The sequence below is a fragment of the Pogona vitticeps genome, chromosome 4, assembly GCF_051106095.1.
Source record: "Pogona vitticeps strain Pit_001003342236 chromosome 4, PviZW2.1, whole genome shotgun sequence".
Classification (NCBI taxonomy): Eukaryota; Metazoa; Chordata; class Lepidosauria; order Squamata; family Agamidae; genus Pogona; species Pogona vitticeps.
Genome location: NC_135786.1, coordinates 114476212 through 114501273, shown reverse-complemented (window position 1 = coordinate 114501273; position 25062 = coordinate 114476212). Strand labels below are relative to the sequence as shown.

Here is a 25062-nt window from a genome sequence, read left to right as displayed (position 1 = left end):
TCACATTACTAAGAGACTTGAAACTGCTGTTGAGGAAGATTAAAGAAAACCCTGCAAAAGTGGGATTATAGTTGAACTTTATGCAAGCTGCACAGTCCCAGGATGTCCCCAGAAGAAAGGAACAGCAAACCAGTTCTGAGTACTCTCTACCTAGAAAACCCTGAAAAGGGGCACCACAAGTCAGAACTGACTTGACAGCACACAATTATTATTTATTATTCTACCTTGGTTCAGTCATAAATCCAAATAGAGACTGGAGGCAAAAAATCAGAAGACTGAGACTTCGAAGTGCAGCTTTGAAGGAACTAGACAAGATCCCAGAACGTAAAGTTGTGTTGATGGAGACGAAGGCCAAGATAATCCATTTTGAGGTATTCCTGATTGCCATGTATGGATGTAAATGCTGCACAGTGAAAAAAAGCTGAGGTATAAAATTGATTCATTTGCAATGTGATGTTCAAGAAAAAAAAATTACAGATACTGTGGACCAGCAGAAAGATAAGTAAATGTATATATGTAATATAAAACCTGAATTCTTTCAAAAAGCACATCATAAGAAAATGAGACAATAACATGAAGAAAATTTGAAGACATCAGGAAAACAGGAACATTGAATATGAGGTGACTTGACTCAATAAAGGAATTCATGGCTGTAGTTTGCATGACCTGTCATGGAGATAGCTGGAGCAGAGTGGAGAGTCAAAGCAGCTGGGGAAAGGGAGAAGATCAAGGAACCACGAAAGCTCATCTGTTAGCATATTGTTTGCTTGTGAATAAATGAATGTAGATAGGTTGGTGGTCATGAAAAGACAAGAAACTGAATGTGAATGAATAAACCCATCTTTGAATCCAGGCACAGAGTGAAGCAACAGCAGGTAGGAATATTGCTGGTTTTGGTTTGTTTTTGACAAGGGTTTTGGAGTGGATCACTGGGGAAATGCTTATGGGAGTGTCTGGATGAATGCCTCCATGCCTGCCTCTTTGCATTTGAGAGAGAGAGAATGTTGTATGTAGGTTCGAAATGTGCACCCTCTTCTGCTCCTGACATTGCCTGTTATTCCTCACTCTGCCCACCATTGACTTCTGGTCTTTTTGCCCCACCAGCTGTAATGGGCCCCTGTCACTCCTGTCCCTTGCTTTGGCTCTGAGCTGTCCTTATTGTGATTGGTTTGTCACATGGCTTGCCATGTGCCCAACTTCACCATCACTGTGTGACCTATCCAATAAAGCAGAGCCAGCTAGGAGTGTGTTGGTGTGTGTGTGCGTGTGTGAAATGTTTACCTGATTGCTTTTATGCAATCACATAAGCAGATGGCATTCTGGCCTTTAAAAAACCGCACTCGAAATGCTTCTGTAGAGATTTTAAACATAAACAAAAAGTGGAAGTAGCTATACTGGCCATAAGGGGTCAAATCCATAGCTGGGCAATATTTTTATTAGGTCCAATCAAAATGCCACAAAAGCACCCACGGTTTCAAGATTCTCCAGAACTTTTATTCTGCCTAGGAGGTAGGAAAGCTTCCCTAATATTTTTTTGTATGAACTAAGCTGATTAAGGTGTCTGGAGATGTTATAAAGCTCATTCATTTCTGTAGCATTTCGGGTGTTCTGTATGGAGAGTTCGGTCTGCTTCAAGCCCGTTTGGACAGTTCCTAAATGACTTCAAAGTGTTGTCAGATTTGTGTTTAGAAGTGAAACTGTTCCACTGCAGTTCTGGGGCAGAGGAGGAGGAGGAGGAGGAGCAGGCAGGCAGGCAGGCAGCTGCTGTGCTTTTTGCTTCCTTTGGGCCATTCATTTCTCCAATATTCTGCCTGTCTCACTGAATGGTACAAAACAAGACGTCCATTGTACTGGTTTCTGTAACTTTTATTTTATGTTTTTCAAATATTATGACAACATTACAACATTCCTGGGTACACAAGACAGTATTACAGTCATTTACACTGAAGGGCTAAGAGTAATTCATGGGAATGGGAGTGGAGTAGCACAGATAATCCCCAAGTTCAAACTGGGTGGCATGGACACTGCTGCTTCATCATTAATTTACTGGTGGAACCACTGCAGTGATTCCTAGCACTTTTGCAGTTGTATTTCATCATCAAATACTACTTATTTCTTTTAAATGAGAAGAAACACCTGTTCCAAGGAACTTCACTAGAAAACAGTAAAGGAAGAATATGACAGATATTTGTGCATGGGGAGGGGGGGAAATAACAGAAAAAGTGGGCACAGTGCATGTTTCCAATTCAATAGAATGTATTCTGCTTGCAGATCATTGCATGGCTGTAATATTTATCTTTGCATTCAATCAAGGGAAGCACAAATCACAGTGGAATTGTGCATACAGACACTTCATTTGTGAAGAAGTTAATTTTGAATTTACCCCTAAATCAGGATCAAGGTTGTTATTATTTTCAATATTTGACCTGATTACTTAAGGCAGTGATCCTCAACGTTGGGCCACCAGATGTTATTGAACTACAACTCCCAGAAGCCTTCGCCGCCACCTCTGCTGGCCAGGATTTCTGGGAGTTGAAGTCCAAGAACATCTGGAGGCCCAAGGTTGGGGACCACTGACTTAAGGTATTGATCCCTTGCTAGTGAAGTCAGTGGTAGAATGTTTCAACCATAGACTTCAAAAGGGTAAATAGAAACACATCCTACGTCCTTCAGACATCTCTTTGTCGAAATCAGTAGCAGTTTCTCTGAACAGGAGGTAATCAGTACTGGAGTATCTGAAGGATAGAATCTCCTTTGAATGCAAAGCAGCATGCAGGATGAAATGTGCTATTGGCTCAGGATGCATCTGCTCTGGGAAACGGTGGTGATGAAGGGTGATGGCAGTTGTTTTTTCATAAGTGAAAAGGAAGTTTTAGCTGGACATTTGCAGTGTTTGAAAACTTTTGCTAGCACCAGTGTTACACAGGAAAAGCACATATAGGATCAAGAGCAATTGCAGCTTTGAAGTCTTGACCTGAACTCTGTATGGAACAGATATCCCTCTTGCTGATGTTGGACTGAATGTTCCATCATCCTTTATCCTTGACTCAAGACTGATAGGAGTTTCAGTCCAACAATACTGGACTGCACATTCAGTGGGCCACACATTCCCTACCTGTAGTAAATAGTGCTGTCAAATATGAATTTATCTGTATCTGATCTGAAGACCTCAGAAATGATAATATTGGTTCATACAGGTACATTCACAACTTTATCTCAACACTTGATTGCTCAGTGACTCTCAGCCACTATATATAGTGTGTCAGAGCTAATAGCAGACAATATGGTCATTCTTTCAGCCTTTATTAATTTATGGTAAGTCATTAATATGTCACCTGGTGCTACAGTTAATGAGAAATAAACAGATATACAATGAACTAATCCAAAGTTTAAATCTGCGCTGTAAGTTGTTCAGCAATTGTGCATTTACAGTTCCACCCACCACTGCTGGTACTGAGAACATGCCTACAACTCCTGGCAAACAGATACTCTTTTGCTGCCTGCCTGTCAAATGAGGAAGGTGGAACATCAAGGCCAAACTATCCGGGGTTCAGTTTTTCATGTGGGTTTAGTATATTCTGCCACTACCAATGTTAGCTTTAGTCAGGCATCAGACCCTGAACAATCCTGAGCTGTGTACATTACAGAATGTATTTAAGGACAAATAGGGCCAGGTTTGCCAAGGAATGGCTGTGACCTTGTGGCCAGTCCACTTGAAATCCAGGACTCTGTACTTTACAGAAGTAAGGCGAGTGGCCAGGGCAACCTGACCATGGCTATCCTGCAGGATGACAGCATCAACCCAGCATCCTGTGGAAGTGATTGTTTTGCAGACTGCTTGGGTGGATTGGCCAACATGAAAGGAAGGTGCAATATTTATTTCATTTTATGTGGACAGGGTTATGTGTGAACCTGCTCTTGCTCATTGTGGAGGTCCGTTTGTTTTTAGACTGAACCACATCTCCACAATTCACAAGTTGGTTGTTGTACTAAGATGTACATTTGCTACCACTCTTTCTGAGTCATTTCCCTGTTGTAAACACAAGAGGAGCTTTCTTGTTCTTCACTTGTTTCCCAAAACATCTTTCCTCAAAACGTATGGAAGGTCAATGGGCACAGTCTCCTGGCAGAGTCTCCCATATGTTCTTTTTTCCTTTTGAAATACTGGTAATTTATTTATTTCTTCTACAAGGGCACAAACTGTGGAATTCAAAGAAACCCTTTGCCCACAACCGATGTGGCTCTCTGAATACTGCTGCACTGCCTGCCCCCTCAGCCCTCCCAGGGAACGGCACTAGCCACAACTGATGGGAGCGGCAGTTCGGCAATGTCTGAAGGGCCACACATTTTGTCTCCGGCTTGCCCCTTAAATAACCCATGTCGTCTATAATGTCGTATTTTCAAAAAAATCTAATGAGGTATCAGGTTGCTTTGCAGCCTTTGACCTTGTTCTTTCGTTTGACTGCATACTAGTCCAAAACTGTAAATAGGCAGCAACCTGTGATGCGGAGAAACAATTGCCAGGCAGGGCTGGTAAGGAAGGATTGGCTCCTTGCTGATCCTTCGACCCACCCACATCCCTCCAAGCTTTCAAATGTGCTATAAACAATTATACAGATGTGTGTGTGTGTGCAACAGGAGTAAAAGAAATTGTTGTTGGCTGATCATTTTTATTTTTACGTGCTTACAGTTGCATGGCTGATCTCGCCCTGTTGCAATTTTCCTTTGCTTTTATTTCACAGTAGATTCCACCTGTTAACAGCTGAAATCCTGTTGCTTAGCATAGCAAGTTACAACTAGAATAGGCCAATTTGAATCCATGGAACCTGCAGAGGCGTTAACTCACCCTCTCCCCACTCATTCAATGGGCCCACTCTACTTGCAGCTTACCACACTCAGCAGCAGAATTTCAGACCGTGTATTGTACCAAGTGCTCTTAGAATGGGCTGAAAGACCCATTTCAGACTCCACGCTGCAATGATCTATGTGTAGCACCCAATGCTAAAGTGCTATGCTCATATAATGCCCTTTCTGAATAAATAACAGTAAAATAACAATAACAATAAATATAAATTTAAATATAAATATAAATAATTAAAAAGGGGGGCACATCACCCAAGGCTATTTATAATGTTCAGAGAGGCACCATACACCAAGTCCATGTGCTTTCTGAAGATGTCATTGAAAGGAAGCTTGCCCAGCCTGACAAGAGAGGACAAAGGTCTATGGATGCAGTGGAGCAAAGCAAACATAGTGTTCCTCTGGGTATAAAGACAAAAGTGATGCCTGAGCTTAGAAGGATGCTAAGCCCTGGAGAATCCTCCCAGTTGGTGATATACAAACATGCAGAGAGGCTGTAGGATCCTGGAGCCGACATGCAGTGAGTGAAAACTGTTAACCCGGGTGTGTATTATGTACAGTCTGTAGGCGCAGGGACTGGCATCTGAGAGCAGATGAAGGCTTTCACTGGTACAGGTAGCTGAGTGCACAGACACAGACACATTCAAGAGCAAATGGGAGAGAGAGTTCTAGAGGGGAATTTATTCTTCCTGGTTAGTCCTTGCCTGATCTCACCTTCTTTCTGGCTTTCCTCTTCCTGCCTGAGGATCAGGTTCCTCCTTGTACACCGTTCTCCAGGGCTTTTCATATGGGCGCCTGTTTTCTCCCCTCCTAGCATCTCTTTTGAGATACAAGGGAGGATCATCTTTTCAGTAGAGCTCCTTGGGTGCATGGAAGCATTAGAGGTCCCAAGCATCCTGGCCAGGATAAAATACCAGCCAAAACTCTGCCAATTACAAGTTTGTAGAGCTTCATTCTTGGGCTCATTCCTTTCCACTTTCATTCTGTCAAATCTTTGTTCCCCTTGCAACAGTTTTAAGCAATGGCAACAGATCAAGTCAGGTATGCACATTGTTGCCTGTTCTATGGCTCGTCGCTTGTTCTGTGAGGTCTCTGTAGTAGGCAGATTTCAGAAATCTGGGATAGGAGTCCTTTTCCATCAAAGTGTAGGTTTTGGCTTGGGCTTCTTCAAAGCAAGCAGAAGTGGCAACAACAGTGAGGTTTCTCCTAGTTGCCTCTCTGGTTTCATGGTCAAGGTTCACCTGCAGGGAAAGGAAAGCACATGGTGACTATGTGTTCAAGAGCAGAATATTTCTGAATGGCTGTGTGTGTTAAAAAATATCAGGTATCGTGTATATTCCAGTACTGCATCTGAGACAAAAAGCTTGCATCATTAAAAGCTTGTACCATCAAAAGACTTACTTATTCTGGAACTCAATGCAAGAAACTAATTACTCTTAAAAAGGGGTGCTACATATTCAGCAATGAGAGACCCATACAAAATATATGATAAGCTTCTGGGATTCTAGCCAGCCTCACAAGCACTGCCAACCAGGGACAAGTTATTCTTTTTTTCCTCCAAGGGGTTGTATAACCCACTTGAAGTAAGGAGTTCCTCAGGAGCATTCGTAATAGCAGACATAGCTTTCAATATCTACTGAGTGGAATTTCTTTTATAAAAAAAGAAAATAGAAAAAAGTAGAGTATACAGAATGTCGTTTAATCCTTTAGAATCAAATTGATGGTACATCATCATCATCATCATCATCATCATCATCATCATCATCATCATCATCATCATTATTATTATTATTATTATTATTATTATTATTATTATTATTATTATTATTATTATTATTATTATTATTATTATTATAAAAGTTTTAACCAAAAACCTAAGTATTTGTTAAATATCAGCACAGTATGTATCCTGTTGTTCCTAATATTGCCGAGTTTTGTAGCTCTGATGGTGTGATTTCTGAGATCCGCAACGGCTTATAGTTCTTCCTCTTCCTTCTCAGAGGGCTTTCTTTTAGTCCACCACCATCACAGGCTCATTTTGAGGAGACTCAAACTGAGATTGCTCCTAGTGTATGAAATTCTCTCCCACACAGATCTAGTTTGGGCCCCTCCTTGCTGCCCTTCCACCAGCAGATGAAAACCTTTCTATTTTAACCAACCTTTGATTTGCGAATGCCCTGGATTGTTTTGTGTAGTGGGGATACAACATATTTTATTTTTATCATATATTTTAAATTTGTTTAAATCTGATCCTACTACAGGGCTTTTCTGGAGGTCCATACAGGAAGACAGATTTCACTAAACTTCTGCATGAGAGGAATGGGAACCTAATAGCTCTCTGGACAACTAAGAAGAGGAGGTATGAGTTGGGAAGTTCTTAATCAATGAACTCCACTCCTCCATCGGCAATATGGGGAGAATTATACTGGCCAAGTTGAAAGGATAGTGTAGAAGACTGCTATAATAGGACATATGAAGCACTTTTGAATATTTAGGGAAAAGGACAAGCAACACTATAGATCCACAGTTTGTACAAACAGTAAGTAGGCTGATAGTATCCCTATAGTAGGGGTAGTGAGGCTAAGAGTGACTTCACTCTATTATACCAAGTTTATGGCAGAGGCAAAAGCCAAGGTGGACTTGCTGATTCCTATCTCAGTCTCCTGGCTCCTATGGCACACTGGCCCTCAGTCCCAAGTACAGAGCTCATGTATTGTATTTAATGAAGTCCTTTAGAGACACACCTTGACCACTTATTATCAACCTTTAGGTTTTGTATCGAGGAGAGCCATGGCAGGTCCCTTTTCCTTTATCTGCTGAAGAGACTTCCTAGCTAGAAATCAGTATTATTAGGCAGAAGAAGTGAGGGAATGGCAAACAAAGACATTTTATTTTTATGGTCTGATGGCAGATGTTTCATAATATATGCCAATCCTTTTAGCACGAAATTTGATTAAGAGCAGGTTTGCCCCTTAGGAAACCACACTGAGCCAAATAAACGTTATATTAACCAACCTTTATGAGTCTGAAACCCCACCTTGAGTGCACCATCATGCATGAGAAATGGTTAAAGGCTACTATTAAATAACATGAAAAATGTAAAATACTACTTTTGGGGTCAAGGGAGAAATGGTAGAGGGATGTTGCTGGGCTGACAAAGGGTAGGGAAATCTTACTAGGAAGGGAAGATAGCAGAACTAGCCTGAAGAGATGAATCCACAATCTGAAGTGTTCTCTTCATTATAGTTTCTCTTCCTGCCCGTAAAATGTCAGTCTTTCCCTGGTCACACATACATTAGCTAGATCACTCAGACTATCTTGATATTTCATCTCTTTTCCACTGTAAAACCACTCTGATCAATAAAGAAGTATCATTTCAGGGCAAAATTGCACCACTGAGACTTAATAATGCTCACCCTCCTGCCAGAAACCAAAGCAAAAGTTAATGAGGTCCTGTTATTATGCCCCCCCCAAAAAGGGGGGAAATCCTTCTAGAAAACCACATGCTTCAGTAGAGAGCTCAATGAACAAAACACTCCAGATAACTGGGCTTACTTGCAACAGATTACAACCCTATCTGAAGAAAGCATTTCCCCCTCTACTTAATTTCTCCTAAGATGAAAATGATTTTAATGATGCAGAAAATGTTAATGATTTTCATGAGTAGCAGTGACCATTTCTCATTTGGAGGGCTCCTCCGTGCAATCTGCTTTGTGCACTGTGTGATTAATTCCTCCCTACAGAGTACAACTATAAACCAGAAACACCTGCATTATGTCTCCCATACAAGCATACGAACCAAAATCCTGTTGCGATTTATCATGTGCAAAAGAGGAATTGTGTGCTGCCCTGGTTAAGTAATGGGAGGCCAGGTGCAGCCGCCCTCCCAACCGCACGCCTGGCATACATCTAGCACACAGCAATCACTTCAACATTAAGCAACAATTGCCCACAGCAACTTATGTGACTCCTCTTGTGCACACATAAAATCCCAATAGGGTTTTGGCCAAGGACTGTCTTCCTTAGGGTTGCAGTTTAAAATGATGCTGTAGGTAGCAGTTTATTTAAACTGAGGACAAGCCTTCAAATAGACTATCCTCTGTGAGACAGAATGCAAGGCCGCCTTGGAACCCATAGTGAAAATGTTAACATACTTCTCTGGGGGCCTCATTTTGAACGAAGTCCTCAAAGATCCTGTTGGCTTTGGCTGCTAGCTTTGCTTTTGAACGGGTTTTCTTATAGTCCTCACAGGCCAGCCAGAAGTCCAGATTCTCTTCGCTGAATTCTGTTTTAAGGAATCCATGGAACGCTGCCACCCCACCTGTGAACAAGAACAGGGAACATGCAGTTTGGAACCGTGGTGGGCAGAAAAAGAAGGAACGTCTGTGGCATAAATAGAAAAATGCTGTGCTTTATGGAAATCCTGACCTTCAAGGAGCAAATATGAACTAGAAACCTTGTACTGAACAAAGCTTAGAATATTAGCAGAAAGTGTATCTGGGAGCAGTTTAGGAGAGATGAAATATCACAAGCCAATGGATTTAAAACAAATGGATAGATACACATGTAAGGCTTTTTTTAGGGGCAGATAATTTTATATATAGAAGGTTCTTACAGGATGACCACCCTGTGCATTCTGTTATTTGGTTGGCTTACCCCTATAGGAAACAATTGCTTTGGGGAATAAATGTTGAGTGAGGAAATGACAGGGGAAAGGGCAGCACTCCCCACTACCCCCACCATGGTGAGGTCCTGATCTAGACTGGTGAGCTCTCTGTCTGCCAGATTGCATGTGTGCCTAGTGTGTTTTTCCTTTTCTTTCTTCTTCTTTCCTTTTCCTCACAAGGAGAAAATCAAGCACTGAGTTCAAAGACTTGACATTTCATTTTACCCAGAGGTGACTAAAGATGGGATGTTGAGGCTGCTGCAGGGCAGCAGGGGATGCTATGGGGCAGTCGCTCTGCATTTTATTTCACACACAGTGGCTTCAGGAGCCCTTCTGGTTTCCACAAACAGGTTGGGGGCGCTCTCTGCTCATTTTGAGGATTGTGAAAAGATTACCAACTTGAGGAAGGCTAAGATGAGGGATAATGTGATATTTCAAGCAGCCACCATCCTAGCACTTAGAATTGCACTTCCCTGTTACTAACACTACATATCAAAAGAGATTCGTACTCACTTTTACTTCTCAAGAGATGGTCAAGAGACTCCTTCCACCCAAGCACTTCTTCTATAGAGAATCTGGAGAAGAAAGTAAATATTGAAATGGTGTCAGTGATGGGGTGCAAAAGTACTTTGGGGGCAAAGAACAAAAACAAGAGGAAAAGTCTACAATATCAAAAACAGGAAGAATGAACAATCTCATCACTATCTGGGGATGTCTTCTCCCTACTTGAGTCAAATTATCTCAGATCCATGAATGGGTCCAGTATTTACCACTCATCTATGGCCAACTCTGCTATACTTCATATTCTTATTTGTCATAAAGGGATAGGGAGGCCATTGTTCTTGTTTATAACTCACCAAAATGTGTGGTAAGGGTCATTATGGGCACCTAAACTACAAAGTTATAATTGAAAAGTCCTACCACACAGCATGTTCTCTGCTGCAGATAGCTAGAATCCTTGGTCAAGGTTCCGCCATTCCTTTGAATTATTTGACATTGTCGTAGACCTAATATAGTTGCTCCTTCTAACACAGCTCCTTCTGACACAGTCTCCAGTAGCCACCTTCTTCAGATCAGCTTGCCATTCCAGTCATTGCTTACCTCTGTTTTGTGCTCCGACTGAGTTTATATCCAAAGTCTGGTTTATGAAGCAGAATCCCTAGACGGGTCTTGAACTCCTTGGCTCTGGAAAATACAAAAAAAAAAGCATGTCAAAATAGATAGTACAGTACTGAAAAGGATGTGGCTATGAGGAGGCAGCAGGGAGTCATTTGCTTTAAAGCTTGAGAAAGGGGGCCAGTTGCTGGCCTGGTGGGTGTGGATAGGAATTTCCATTACTCTGGATATTTTGACAGAGAGCGGAGTAGGATAGCTGTTGCATGCTTGCTCTAAAGGTAAGAGATGCATGCCAGAGGGATATGTTCTTATTCAGGCTGATTCCTGCCATGGACCAGTATGCATTTTCAGTAATGCTGAATTCTGAAACCAATAATTCCTACCTACAGAGAAGGCAAGGCTGAATTTCATATGCAAATAATTTAATAATCTCCATCAGACTGGTGGTCCAGTAAAAAAAGGCTAGCCCTTTAAAATCTGTGGGTCAAAGTTCAAAATTCAGACCTCTTGGATCTGACATTGCAGCCGGCTTTGGTTTGCAACTTGTGCTTGATGCTACCCCAGGAACTGGCAACATGTCATCCTCCACATGTTGTTGGACTGCAACTCTCATCAGCTATGGTCAGTATAACTCATACTGAAAGGAAATGAGAGTATGGAAGGCTTTATTTTGCCCCCCCCCCCACTCCCCAGATTTCCCAGTTGCCAGTTTGGAAAGAACAGTGGGATCCAGCTGGCAATAGCCAGAATCCTATTGGTGTCTATGTTAATCTGTGTAACCAGCCACAGAAAATTTTGGCAAATTCACAGGGTGCCAGTGGGCATCCCACCTCCATGCCTGGTCATGTGCCTGACTGCAGAACTGAGACAGGTCTCCAGCCAGGGTATCTAATATATTAAGAGGCAAACATCTATGGCTAAGTGAGCCACTAACCTTCAGAATGTTTAGGACTGAGCAGAACTTCAGTTTCTTGCAACAGTTTCTCATTCTTTCCTCCAAACACCATTGATCTTTAATCCTTTGTACTATGGGACTCTGAGGAACTCTAACTGATAGATGATGGATGGAAACAATCCAAATATTTATTGAAGTAACCCAAAAAAAATTCATTTCCATAGCATATAAGCACTTTTGTTTTAAATGTGTCATAGTTTGCAGTACAAATGCCCTTTCTTTTGTAGACTTACAAGACTGCCATTTTTGGAGGATGAGGATGTGGGTTCTGCGCATGTTTGGTGTATTTGTTCTGTGGCATCTGCCATTCAGATGCAAAGAGACCAAAGTACACAGAATTGTTTGCCTGTTAACCATCTGTTGTAAAGACCAGTTCTTTCCCGCTTGAAGCATATGGTATCCATTAGCTGCTTCCTCCTCTCTGCTGCAACATGTTTTTTTTTTCTGCTTGGCCATGCGCCCAATAATGGACTGTTTCCACCACCATCTCTCTATTGCTGCTCAATCTGGGAGAATAAGACCACATAAAGGCATCTGGGAACTTCCCAGACATTTATAGGAGGTATGGTACCACCTTTTTCACCTGCAAGGACACCCATTTGTGGCTTTTTCTGTTCTGCTTCCTCTGAAACTTCAAAGCCTTCGCCAAATTCATAATAATAGCTTAGCCACTGCTCATAAATCAGGGTAGTATCTGGGGAGTGAGAAACACCCACCCATCCTGTTGAGCAAAAAAAGGAAGAAAAGAAAAGGAAAAGAAAGCCTCTCTCTGATTGTCTTTAAGTTCCCAGAAAGTGAGCATGTGTAAGGGCTGTAAAAGCCTCACTTTCTTGGCAACGGAAAAATAAGCACCAGGAAAAGCATCTCTGTGTTTGTTATTCTAGGACTGGCAATTGAACTAAGTGGGTTTTCAATATGTGGACCTCCAGTGACTTCACCTGGGCAGGAATGCAGGTAAGGGAGACTTGCTATTTTTTGGGGGGGGGACCATTTGTTGCTTCTAGGAGGTAACTACTGAAGTGGCCGACTGTCCTGCATTTCTGGAATACAATACAGATACAGCACACTGCAAAACGTCTAATCTGAACTGAAATCTAGTGCCCGTTGAATAGCATTTGCTAAACACATCCCTCCCTTTTCTTGCCTCCCTCCCCACTCCATCTCTCCTGCTGAAAACAAGCACTGTATGCTGTCAGCTCCTCTTGCCTTTGTTGTTTGTTGTGCTTCTGTTGCTCTTGTAAGTCAGCAGGTACACTAAGAGTGCTAAAGCTATAAATATAGTAACATACCCTAATTCCTTTCTTGAGACAGTTCAGAATGAGGCTTCTCCCAGGCCACCTTTCCTGAAGCCTCCCAATTTCTGCCTCCTCAGTAACCCTTCCCCATGGCCCTTGTTGTCTGGTTTGGGGGACTCTTGGGACAGCTGTTGGCTGCGGTGTTTCTACAGCCTGCACAGAGAGGTGCCTCCTGGCTTGGTGCATCGCTGCGACAATTTTGGAGACGGCTGGCTGGCGCATCTCTTTCTATTCTTAGCTCAGCCCCCCCCCCTTCCCCGGGCTGGTGCGTGGCAGGAATGCTGAGTGGAGAACTGCACTGCAAAATCAAGTGATGGGTCTGGGCTAAGGAAGAGGCTTCCTCCACCCAAGCAAAACATGAAACACCTACTCCTACAAGAGGAAAAGTACCTAAGAAACAGCCCTGAACAGCAGCAGTGCAGAAATGCAGGATGGAAAGAGTTGTTTTCGTTTCCTTGTTGTTGTTGTTGTTTTTCTTTACCAGCCAAGTAGAGCTTACCTAACTAAACACTGCCAGTCGGGTCGTGATTTGAAAAGGGGGACTTTGGGATATATAGAAATAGGACTCCTTCTCGGCAGAGGTGGGCAAGGCTAGCGCAGCTCCACAACTGTGTCGCTCAGGGCGCACACACACACACCCAGCATCTCCCAAGGTTCTTCTTACCTTTCCAAGCAGCTGGCAGGGAGGGCGGCAAGACCCCGACACATCCTGAGGGCGCGGAGAGTAGCTTGGCTTCAGCCTGCGGTGAGGTGACCGGGAGCGCCGAGCAGCGGCTGATCCGGGCAGCACCTCCGGCGGATTAGACGCTCTCTTCGGCGCGCATCCGGGAGCGGGGCTTTATATCTGCCGGGAGGGGGGGGCGGGGATCGAGCGCTCAGCCTCTGTTTCTCCAGACGAGGGAAGAAGAAGTGGAACTGTCCTTGAACGCTTTTAGTCATAAACGTCGCTTCCCAGAAAGGAGGACAAGCAGAGTGAGTCTGCTATTATAAATTATGGGCGCCTCCATTGACATCGCTGCTCCAGCATCCACCTGATTTGAAGGGTGACTTAACAAGGACTCCATTCAGCAGCGCCGGGGGGTGCATTTTGCGCCTACCTCTGTGGGGAAGTAAACAGCTTTTATGTCAAGTGTATGACGAAAAAACCCCGCACGTCCTCATGAATGCTCTTTGATGCGCTTCTTTTTTTAAAAAAAATGCTGACACCTTAAAGATTAAAGAAGCTTTGTTTGGCCGAAGCGTTCGCAGATTGTAGCCCGCTTCTCCAGAGGCGCGGAGCAAGGGAGAGACAGCTTTTGAATGCCTGCTTTTGTATTTTATCAACTAAGACCATCCTCCTTGATTCTGAAGAAGTGGGCTACAGTCCCCGAAAGCTTGTCCCAAATAAGACATTTTAGTCTTAATGATGTAAGCTACCTTGGGTAGGTGGGAGAAAGGTGGGATTAAAAAAATATTGTAAATAAATAAAATAATTAAGTTGCCACATGATGATGCTTTACCGTTTTTGCTGCAACAGAAGGTTCCTCTTAGAGATGAGTTCCAAGCACACCTACTTTGAAAGGGCCCAATTAGATATGGTGGCCTTGGCCCTTTAGATTTGGCAGCAGATGGGAGTTTTCCTCCTACCCCACACAGTTGGCTTAGGGTGGAATCCAGGAATGACTTGCATCACAGCAGAGTCATAGTCCCCTCTTGTCCCACACCATTTCCAGCATTAACAAAGCTGCATGCAGTAAGTAGAGATGGCTAGAAAAGAGTCACAGCTGCACTTACTCCTTTATCACACAGGAGTCATCAGCCTTAAATGAATTGCCCACACTAAGCACAATCTTATACCATTTGGATGCATGTTTATCCCTTTGGAAAACAGGCAGGCAGCTTGTAGACTTTCAGGCAGGTGCCCAATAAAGATTTTTTTTCTGCCTCCCAAATATAATAACCTTTTTAGTGCTTCTACAGCTTCATTCCTGTCATCCAATAACCAGTTTTACTTTGGTTTAATTATGCTGTATTCTTTTATTCTCAGCTCCTAGCTTTTTATTTAGCTGTCTTTAATTGGTGCTTTACTATACTATTGCTGCACTATTTTTTTTATATTTTTACCTGATTGTACACCATCCAGAGAGGTTTGGCTATGAGTGATTTAAAAGTACAACAAACAAAACACACACGACCCATTGCAAATCTCCACAAAGCTCACCAGAATCCTAGCAAGCCCCAAGACTTGAGAAAGTGGCTTTGAGCCCCCCCCCCCAAAAAATTAATTTTTACAGCAGGAAGCCTGTAGCATCTCTGACCTACCAAGTTAAAAACAGTGCATCCTAAGCAATGTCTGGAAGCTAAAGGGGATTCAAATAAGAGTTGGCAAGCCACCGTATAATGTAGTACTAGCACTTATGCAGGTTCGTACCCTGTGTGGTTTTATGAGTAGACATTAACTCAGGAGACCTGGGTTCAAATTTCTACTTGGTCATTGAAACTCACTGAGGGCGGCACTAGTAAAACCACTGCATAAATAGCTCACTTATCTCAAAAGTCTTAGAATTGCTGTCAGTTAGATGGGATTTGGTGGCACATGTTACACCTACCTATGTTGGACAGTAACAATGAGAGGAGGTGGGAATTCGGATCTGTAAAAGTTCTCAGAGGTAGCTGTGCAGAGAGGTAGCTGTGTTAATCTGTTTCAACAACAACAAAAGAAAAATACAAAGCTATTGCAACACCTTTAAGACAAACAAATATACTGTATTTTGGTGCGTACTTTCATGGATACAATCCACTTAAAGAAGATTTAAAGAAGGTTTTATGACACACGAAGAAGGTTTGAAAACATCATGGACTGAAGAGTTAAGCTTTCTGCCTCACTATGATGGCCCTGATTCAGAGTGGGGGTGAAGGAGCATTTATTCTTTTTTAAAATGTGAGAGTTCCATCATCACCACCTACCATCTTGTCTAATTTGGCCCAGTCATGACATGATGGGGGGGGGGGGAGTGAGAATGAAGAAAGCCAGAAGGTGAGGCCACGCAGGCCAGAGTGATAGGCCTGCTATAAATAGTTGACTAAAAGACAGGGAGAGGGAAAACAGGAAAAGGGACAGGAACAGGGGCAAAACAGGAGCAGGAGGACAGAAACAAAAAACTGATATGCAGAAACAAAGAACTGCATTTCTCATTTCATCCTTGGATAGAGAAAGCCAGGGCAAAACAAGTACATATTGATGGGAACACCAAAATACTGTATGGAGGAGGATGGTCAAAAGCTCAGTCCACAAAATGGCTGCCAATTAAGGGACCAAGGAGTAAGAAGGAGCTGAGGAGTTGTAGATTCATCAGGAAGATGAAGGGATTTGCCCTCACTGGCTGTGCAAAGGGAAACCGTCCTCTCTCATCCAAGGAACGCATCTCCTGAGGCCTTGTCTGCACAATTGTGAAAACTTCTAGGGCATAGATAGTCCTGATGGTTCATAGGGATGGGATGGGGAACCACAGTACACAACCTAATCCTAGTAGTAGGCCAAATGTTTTGGCCATGCAAATTGTACATTGTCAGATAACATGGGCACCGTTAATACATAGCTATCCCATAATGCTTTGCTTGGTGTCATCATCCACCATTCAGCCTGCAAATCTCATTTTGAGGCTAACTGAAGACTTCTTGTTCATGTTTGTCCTGATTTTTGTACGTTTTTTATGTCTTCTTCCCTTCCCATATACTGTACCACATAGCCCAGGGTTGTTTTGCTGCACTGTGGATTTTGGACTTTGTAACAGCTGGCTTTTGGGGGCCAGCTGTTCTTTTCCATTCCCTCCTCTCTCCTGCTGCTTTTTAAATTGTATTTATTTTTATAACATTTGTGTGTTGTTAACTTTATATTTTATCACCTTCTTCAAGCTGTGAAGGAACTGGGATATATAAATAAATGATGCAAAAGTTCTATTGCATAGCAAAATTTTCCTGAAAGTGATTCAGGCTGAGGCCCCATGTACACATGCAGCTGCAGGATGAGAGGGCAGGGTCCTGAGGTGAGTGAATGGACTGCACATTTTGGAGATCCAGGCGAGGCTGCTGCTTTTGATTGCTCCCACCACCCCCCACCCTGTAGCAATGGCTCATTAGTGCCCATCTCAAGCACAAAACACCAGCAACAAAGGTTCCAATCCACCCCCCACCATTGCACTAGTTTTCCTTTTGCTGGAAGATAGGCTTGTTTCAAACATAGTGGAGCATTCACTGGAGCTGAGGTGACACAAGGTCTGTAATTTCACAGCTTGAACTCAAGGCCACAAAGTTTTCCCTCCTCCCTTCACTGTTTCATGTGGTGGGAGGGGACTCTGAATGGAGGCAAAATTTTCTCCATGCTTAAGAAAAGTGTGGTGGGGGAGGAAGTATACCCTCTGTTGTGCATACACACGTGCTGTCTCCATGTTGCCTGAACAAGTAGACCCTGCCCTTCCTCTTGCCTCCACTCCACCAGATCTCACACACAGGGGAAAAAGGGGGTTGCAGGGCAATTAGCCCTATCTGTTTCTGATCATGTTATGGGCTGCCTTGGGCCCAATTATTGGGAGACGATGGGCTAAACAAAGAGCACAGAAGAAATACAACACAAAAGTTATTTGCTAGAACTTTGAATGTGACGGCAAGATGTAAAAAAATGGACACCTTTAATAGTTATGCAGATGGGCTTTTTCTATTAAAGATGCAGGACCTGTCTTCAGGCATCTGGCACTGCTGCATTGGAGGGATGGGCAATACTTCAGTCTGTCCTACCACCACCCTGATTGCTGATTCCCCACCTGCATTACTTCAGTCCATCTTACTGCCCTGAAGACGTCTAGTACTCTGCCCAATGGCAATTCATAGACCAGACTTTAACCATGCATAGATCCATAGATGTGTGATTGCAGGGATTAAATATCTCATGATGAAACTCTCATGGTGCATGTCTACTCAGAAGTAAGGGCCACTGTGTTCTCTTTTTTTCCACTCTGTATTCTGGTGGTAGGTGAGAGTATAGAAGAAAAGATGTTCTATTCCTCCCCTGAACCCCCTTGCCAAGTATTTCCTTGTCCTCTGGGGATTTCTGTGAAGCTTTATTATTATTCTCCTACAATAAAATGTTACAGCAGAGTGATGAGATGGTCACAGGTTCAATCCTCTAGTTTGGCCTGGGAAAAAGACCCGCCTGGAGAGCTACTGCCAGATAGGTTTGATTACAGTGGTCTAGATCAGTGGTCCCCAACCTTGGGCCTCCAGATGTTGTTGGACTTCAACTCCCAGAAATCCTGGCCAGCAGAGGTGGTGGAGAAGGCTTCTGGGAGTTGCAGTCCAAGAACATCTGGAGGCCCAAGGTTGGGGACCATTGGTCTAGATCACTGGTTCTTAACCTTTGTTACTCAGATGTTTTTGGACTGCAACTCCCAGAAGCCTTCACCATCAGCTCTGCTGATTGGGGTTTCTGGGAGTTGCAGTTCAAAAACAACTGAGTAACAAAGGATAAGAACCACTGATCTAGATGGGCTAACAATCTGACTTGGTATAAAGCAAGTTCTTGTATTCCTGTGAAGTGGAGAAAGTGCCTCTTGCCTGAGTGCTGTGCCAGAAACTGTGAAGATACCAGCAAATCCATACCAAAGGCACTCCCAACACAGAGATGTGGCTCAGAGAAGGAATAAAATTGTGGGGCTTGCTGTTTTGTTGTTGTTGTTTTTGCCATTTTCCATGCTCTGTTTTTTAAGGGAGCCGCTGACTGGAAGGAGAGAGAAGTCAAGCGGGAAACAGCTGCAGATTATGTGTCAATTGCAGAGGAAGGTATCAGGAGAACAAGATGAACCAGAGGGAAAGGAAGAGATGAGCATGTACGGTAAGTGAGACACGGATGTATCAGAGAACAAGATGTATATAAGGCTCAGGGCTGATAATTGATTCTAGGCAGGATAGAGTTCCAAAGCTGTGATTGTTACAAAGAAGGGTATATTTCAGTAGGTAGCATCGCTCATCAGGCAAGCATGTGTAGTTTGCGGTTAGCGGCATTGAAATTCACTGTAACCTCATCCAGAATTGAAGCAGGTGATCCGGACAGTCATCAACTGCCTGAGGTGTCTGTGTATGAGCACATGTGGGCATATATACATTATGTAAATGTTGTAATTTATTCTAAAAATTATTTTTAATGGACTGACACACTACTTTTGAAAATAGTGATTAAGCTTTCAGTTTTCACCTTTCATAAATCAACTTAATCAGACAAAATAAAGATTCAGCACTAAATAGGCAGCTTGCTGTCATGCAAGCTACCCCCCCCCCCCCGCCAAGATTCCTGGTTCTGAGCTACCATGGCCCCATCCTATTTTATGTCACTATGTTAGGAAACTGTTCCATTTTAAAATTGACTTCTGATGTCAGTAATGGACTGATGAGAGTGAATAAAATGAAACTTAATCCAAAGAAGAAAGAGGTGCTCCTGGGACAGATTAAGGAATAGTGTGCAGCTGAGATGTGCAACTGGCTTTGTCCCTAAGCTTGGATGCTGTGTTTTTGGTGGTGGTCAGGAGCGCATTTGCACAGCTGAAACTGGTACACACACCAGCTGCAATCTGATCTGGCTAGGGTGACATATGCCTTAGTTGCTTCATGGTTAGATTACTATAACATGCTCTACATGGGGCTGCCTTTGGAAAGTGTTCAGAAAATTCAGTGAGTCCAAAATGCGCTGCGGGCTAAACAACAGAAGCCTCTGTGCTGCAAGGTCTGAAGACCAGCAGTCGTAAGATTGAATCCACACGACGGAATGACCTCCCGTCACTTTGTCCCAGCTCCTCACCAACCTCGCAGTTCAAAAGTGTGCAAATGCGAGTAGATAAATAGGTACCACCTCGGTGGAAAGGTAAAACAGTGTTCCCTAGTCCTGCTGGCCATGTGACCACGGAAACTGTCTTCGGACAAGCGCTGGCTCTACGGCTTGAAAACAGGATGAGCACCGCCCCCTAGAGTCGGACACGACTGGATTAAGAATGTCAAGGGGAACCTTTACCTTTTTACCTAGATTGTTAACTGGGACTGGTTACATGGATCACACAACTCCTGTGTTACAGCGACTTTACTGGTTGCCAGTCCATTTCCAGACACAATTCAAAGCACATGTTTGCAACTATAAAGTCCTAAATGACTTGGGTCTAAGCTACCTAGAACACCACATTTCATTTTAGGAGCCTGCCTGGGTTTTAAGATCACTGGGGAGCCCTTTTTCTTGGTCTCACTACATTGGCAGGTGCATTTTGTGAGGACACAAGCGAGGCCCTTCTCTGTCCCTGCTCCCAAACTGTGGAGCTCCCCCGTCCCACTCCGCTGGAGGTCGGGTGGCTCTTTCTTTGCTGTCCTTCTGCAGGCAGGCAAAAGCTTTTCACTTCAGGCAGATCTTCTCAGTGATTGGCTGCCTGAGGGTTTTTTTTTTAATGAGGCTGTTCAGTTTTTGTTGTTTTTCCAGTGTGTTCAGAATGGTTTTTATCTACTAGTTTTAATGTTATATCTATTTACCTTTTGGATAGTGTAATAATTTATATATTTTAAAGTTTTGATTACTATTTGTTTAAATACCGTAAGCCGCCTTGGATCCTCTTGAGGAGAAAGGCAGGCTATAAATGAATGAATGAATGAATGAATGAATGAATGAATGAATGAATGAATGAATGAATGAATGAATGAATGAATGAATGAATGAATGAATGATGTGGCAACAGCAGAGACCCAGACCAAATACTGAAATCAAGACAATGGTAAAGAGACAATTTGTTCCAGATAACCTACTGAATCTCTTTCTGAACAAAGCCATAAATGACTCATAGTCTGTGGTACAGAACATATATTATGCTATACGGAAAAGATAAGAGAGACAGAGGGGCTCTGGGTCCTGGCTGCAAAGAGAGTGGGAATGTAGCTTGCAGAAGAGGGCATGTATTTAATCCTTTTTTCAGCCTATCACTTTCACTTATTAATGTCAAAAATGCACCTGATACCCTACCATCTCTAAAGTCTGCCATGTTCACAATGGCATTTTAAACTCCTTCCTGCACAATTCCATTTTAACTAGGAGCAACATATCTGCGGAAGATCTACCTGCTAAAATTTTATGTAATACACAAAAATACTTTTTAAGTGTTGCATCTGCTATTGGTTTTCTTACCGCCTTCTGATTGCTCATGTTAATGAGTGACAAGTTACTTCATCTCTCAGGATGGCAGGAGGTAAACTATGTGTACTGCTTCTCTCTTGCAATGGATGCATACATAAACAGACACAGCCATTGTATGTCTGTTTATGATCAACCATGATCAACAGTCAATATCTCAAAGCAATGTACAGACATAAGAACACAATCAGTGAATAAGCACACAGATTTTATGAAAAAAATAAAGCCAAATTGAAAATATTAAAATAATATTCTTCTTGTGTGCCCTCAAGTCAGAAATGAGTTAAACTGACCCTAAGAAGACTTTTCAGGTAAGTGAAATGTTAACAAATGGTTCACCAGTTTCACACCCCAAGTGAGTTTTCATGGCTGAGCAGAGATTTGAAGCCATGCCTCCCGAGTACTGATTTATCACTCTGTCCACTACACCATGTTGGGTACTCACCATTAAAATGTTATAGCCATCAGTACAATTTAAATAACAAACACCAAGAAAGAAATACGCAACAAAGATTTAATGCCTGAATTGTTGTGAGCTGCCCAGAGACCTTTGGGTAGAGTGGGCAGCATATAAAGTTAAATAAATAAATAAAAAATCATATTGCACCACTATGCAAATAGTATAACTTTTAGTGACAAATTGCCTCAGCCTGCAAGACATTCCTTAACTTTCAGCAATTCACCTCTGAGAGTTATGTTGTATCGATGCACAACAAGACCTCAGCCAACCCATGCCATGAGAGAGAGTTCTTATCTGGCCATCTAAATGCTACCAATGAAGATGCGTGATAGCTCTCTCTTGGGAAGATATTATTGAGTGGGCGCGTTTCCTAGTAGTCACCTGTTACACTATTAGATGTAGTAAGAGTACCAATGTAATTCCTATCATTCTTCCCAATTTTACTCTGGACAAATAACAGCCCAGGGACTGCATCTGGGTGAAAGAAAGAGTGAAATCACAGTCAGCTCCTCACCTGCAGTATGAACACGACTTCTTTCTGCCCCACAATTTGCATGGCAGATGTCAATTGCTAAGCTGAAAGTTATCAGCCACCTGTGCATCCTTTCCATACCCAACACACTACAGATGGTCTGCTCACCTGTTCTAACATTTTTATATGTCCCATATGTTTTTATTTGTTTATACATGATTTATTTTTAAAGGAAAACAACAACAGTAGCAGCAGTTTTAAAAGTTCTAAAACTGTTCCAGAAAGTTGGGAGGAAACATATTTTCATCACACGGTCACTATCCAACTAATGTTTGTGCTCACCTTTGCTGTTAACCTGAAGAATCACTTTTTAAGACTCCTGTCTGGGAGAAAGTAATTTAGACTGAATATCTTTCTAAAATTATCCCACTGCTCTAGAAAAATGTAACGCTATAATCCTTACTTAGAAGTGAGCTCTGTCATTGATACAAAATGTTCAAATGTAACAGTTCAGCATTTTGTCTTCAATGTTGAATAACGTCTATTCCCTGTCTTAAAATGGCCCACAGTTTTGTTTTAATGTAGATACAGCTTTTAAGTACTTTTCTTGTGCCATACTGCAATTTAGACAGCATAAACTAATCTCTCAGGAAATATGGATAAAATGATTTTTCTTTGCACATATGCATATTAGATCAATTCTGATCTCTTAACAAAGGATTTTGCAAAAAGAGAAGCAGCAGTTCACGATAGTCTGGCAGCTCATGATCTCTGCAAATCTTTCTTCCAAGACCATACTTTGAATAGATCCATTTTTCTCCCTGTCAGCTTTCTTCACTCTTCAGTTTTCACATCCTTACATAACAATCGGGAATGCCATATTATGGATTATCTTGTGCTTGGTTTCCAATGACACATTTCTAAGTTCCCCCCTCCCCCCCCCCCACAATCTTCTAGTTCCTTTATAGCTACTTTTTAAATCTTTTGCATTTTTCTGTCATTTGTGAGGTGCAGTATTGGAACTGGTCACTTGAAGGAACCAGAGCATATGTCCCTGACTGTTGCTGGCAGAACTGAAGCACATTAAATATGTGTGATCAAAGCACAAAATAAATGAGAAAAGTCACAAGTTTCTGTTAAAAATCTGCATTCCTAGTCTTAGTTTAGAAGCTATTTTAATTTTATCCTTACTTTTTTCTGCATTACATCTCTGGACTGTAAAATACAAGCAAATGTTTCTGAATAAAGAAATCCATCCAGTTAAAAGTATCAGATTTCTATAATATTTTGCTACACACAGCTTCCTGCTCTCCAAACCTGTTGACCTTTCTTTCTCTATTTTTCAGGCTCTTAAAAGGCAGGGAAGAAATAGATGGATGGATTTTCTTGGAAGAAGAGTTCCTCAGATAAGTCAGCCGTGACAAAAACTCTGCTTTTTCACCTAGAAATGCCTAGCACCAGCAACCAGCAGGAAAACAACAACACTGTTTTGGTGAGTGGACCTGTCTATTCCATAACTAAGGTTCAGATGTTTACTTGCTTGTCTACTCTCAAAAGGTTGAAGACTCCAACTATCAAAAGGGTGGTGGTGGGAACTTAGAAACTTTGATGTTCCTTGATCTGGCTGGACAGCTAGAACCTACAGGAAGAGACTTTGGGAGACACAAGGTGTGGAATGCTGAAGAAGGAAAGAATGCAAGAAACGGGTCTATTTCATTGCATCTGTAGGGAAGATAGTTGCATTGCTCTCCTCTTCACTGGTAGATCAAGGTCAAGGTTCCCCTTGACATTTACGTAGTCCAATCGTGTCCGACTCTAGGGGGCGGTGCTCATCCCCGTTTCCAAGCTGTAGAGCCAGTTTTTGTCTGTAGACAGTTTCCGTGTTCACGTGGCCAGTGCGACTAGACACAGAACGCCCTTACCTTCCCACTGAGGTGGTACCTATTTATCTACTAGCATTTGCGTGCTTTCGAACAGCTTGGTTGGCAGGAGCTGGGACAAGCGAGGGGAGCTCATTCCTCTAAAAAGAAGTAAAAGAGAACCTTGGAACCACTTCTGGCTTCCTTTGACTGCTTTCCTGAAGGAAAAGAAATGAAGAAGAACCCAACAGCCTCTGGTGCCTCTCTTTAGATGCAAACTGATTCCAAGAAGCCTCTTCAAACCTGCAGTCCCCATTTGGGGGAACTTCAGGAACTAGGTCTCCTCCGGCTGGCTGTAATATCTCCCCAGAATGATTCCTGATCTTTTCTCCATCCATCGGCTTTGTAACACCCAGCCCGATGAAGAGTCAGTCCTAAAGGACCGGAACGTTCACCTTTTTAAAATGGCGTTTGTGGCCTAATAAAGGTTTGATACCCAATGGCGTGTAGTGGATAAGAGTAGTGGGCCAGGATTTGTAAGACCGGGGAAGTTCACTGGAGGTGCTGAAATAGGGGAAACTCTCCTTAAACACCTCACTTGCCATGAGGTTCGCTATAAGTCAGTTCCGGCTTGAAGGCACATTAACACCCTTAGGCTTACTACTCAACCCCGTTATTTCGTTTTACTCATGGACCAAACGCAACGCTTATTTCTTGTTGTTGTTAGAACGGCGTCCCTCCCGCACACACACACCCCTAAGAGGACTCTGACTGACCGAGTCCCAAGAGGCTCTTCCGCGCCTTCGGCTCTTTTCCCTCCGGGCGCGGCTGGAGCTTCCCACGCGGGACTCTTCCGGCCGGGAAGGGAGCGCGCCGCGCACAGGCACGAGGCGCCGGAGGACCGGGAGCCGGGAGCCTGGGGGGGGGCGAGGGCGAGGGCGAGGGGGCGGCGGCCTGGCTGGCTGGCTGGCTGGCTGGCGCTGAATCCGAAACTCTGGCGGGACGCGGAAGCCTTCCTTCGGCCGGCGCTCACACGTGCGCTTCCGGGGCGCGTGTCTTTTCCCGTCCGTCCGTTCCCAGCCGCCGGGGCGCTTCTTTTCTCGCCCGCTGACGATGCAGATCGCCGCCTTTCGCCGGGAATCGTGCCACGTGGGAGCGAGTGTGCGTGGACGAAAGGCCGCCGGGTGC

General features: G+C 43.1%; 1 protein-coding gene and 1 long non-coding RNA gene across 2 annotated transcripts; one reads left to right on the top strand and one right to left on the bottom strand.

The window, feature by feature from the left end:
- Positions 1–3286: 3286 nt before the first annotated feature.
- LOC110077067 (regulator of G protein signaling 16) lies at positions 3287–13957 on the bottom strand. The gene is made up of 5 exons (XM_020789764.3): positions 13557–13957; positions 10628–10711; positions 10040–10101; positions 9015–9181; positions 3287–6101 (listed from the first exon to the last, which is right to left on the bottom strand). Exons 1-5 carry the CDS (start codon positions 13598–13600, stop codon positions 5898–5900), a joined length of 561 nt encoding a protein of 186 aa, XP_020645423.1. The 5' UTR covers positions 13601–13957; the 3' UTR covers positions 3287–5897.
- On the top strand, positions 9175–24475 carry LOC140706743 (uncharacterized). The gene is made up of 3 exons (XR_012086585.2): positions 9175–12551; positions 18634–18758; positions 23362–24475. It is a non-coding gene; the product is annotated as an uncharacterized LOC140706743 (long non-coding RNA).
- The last annotated feature ends 587 nt before the right edge of the window (positions 24476–25062 follow it).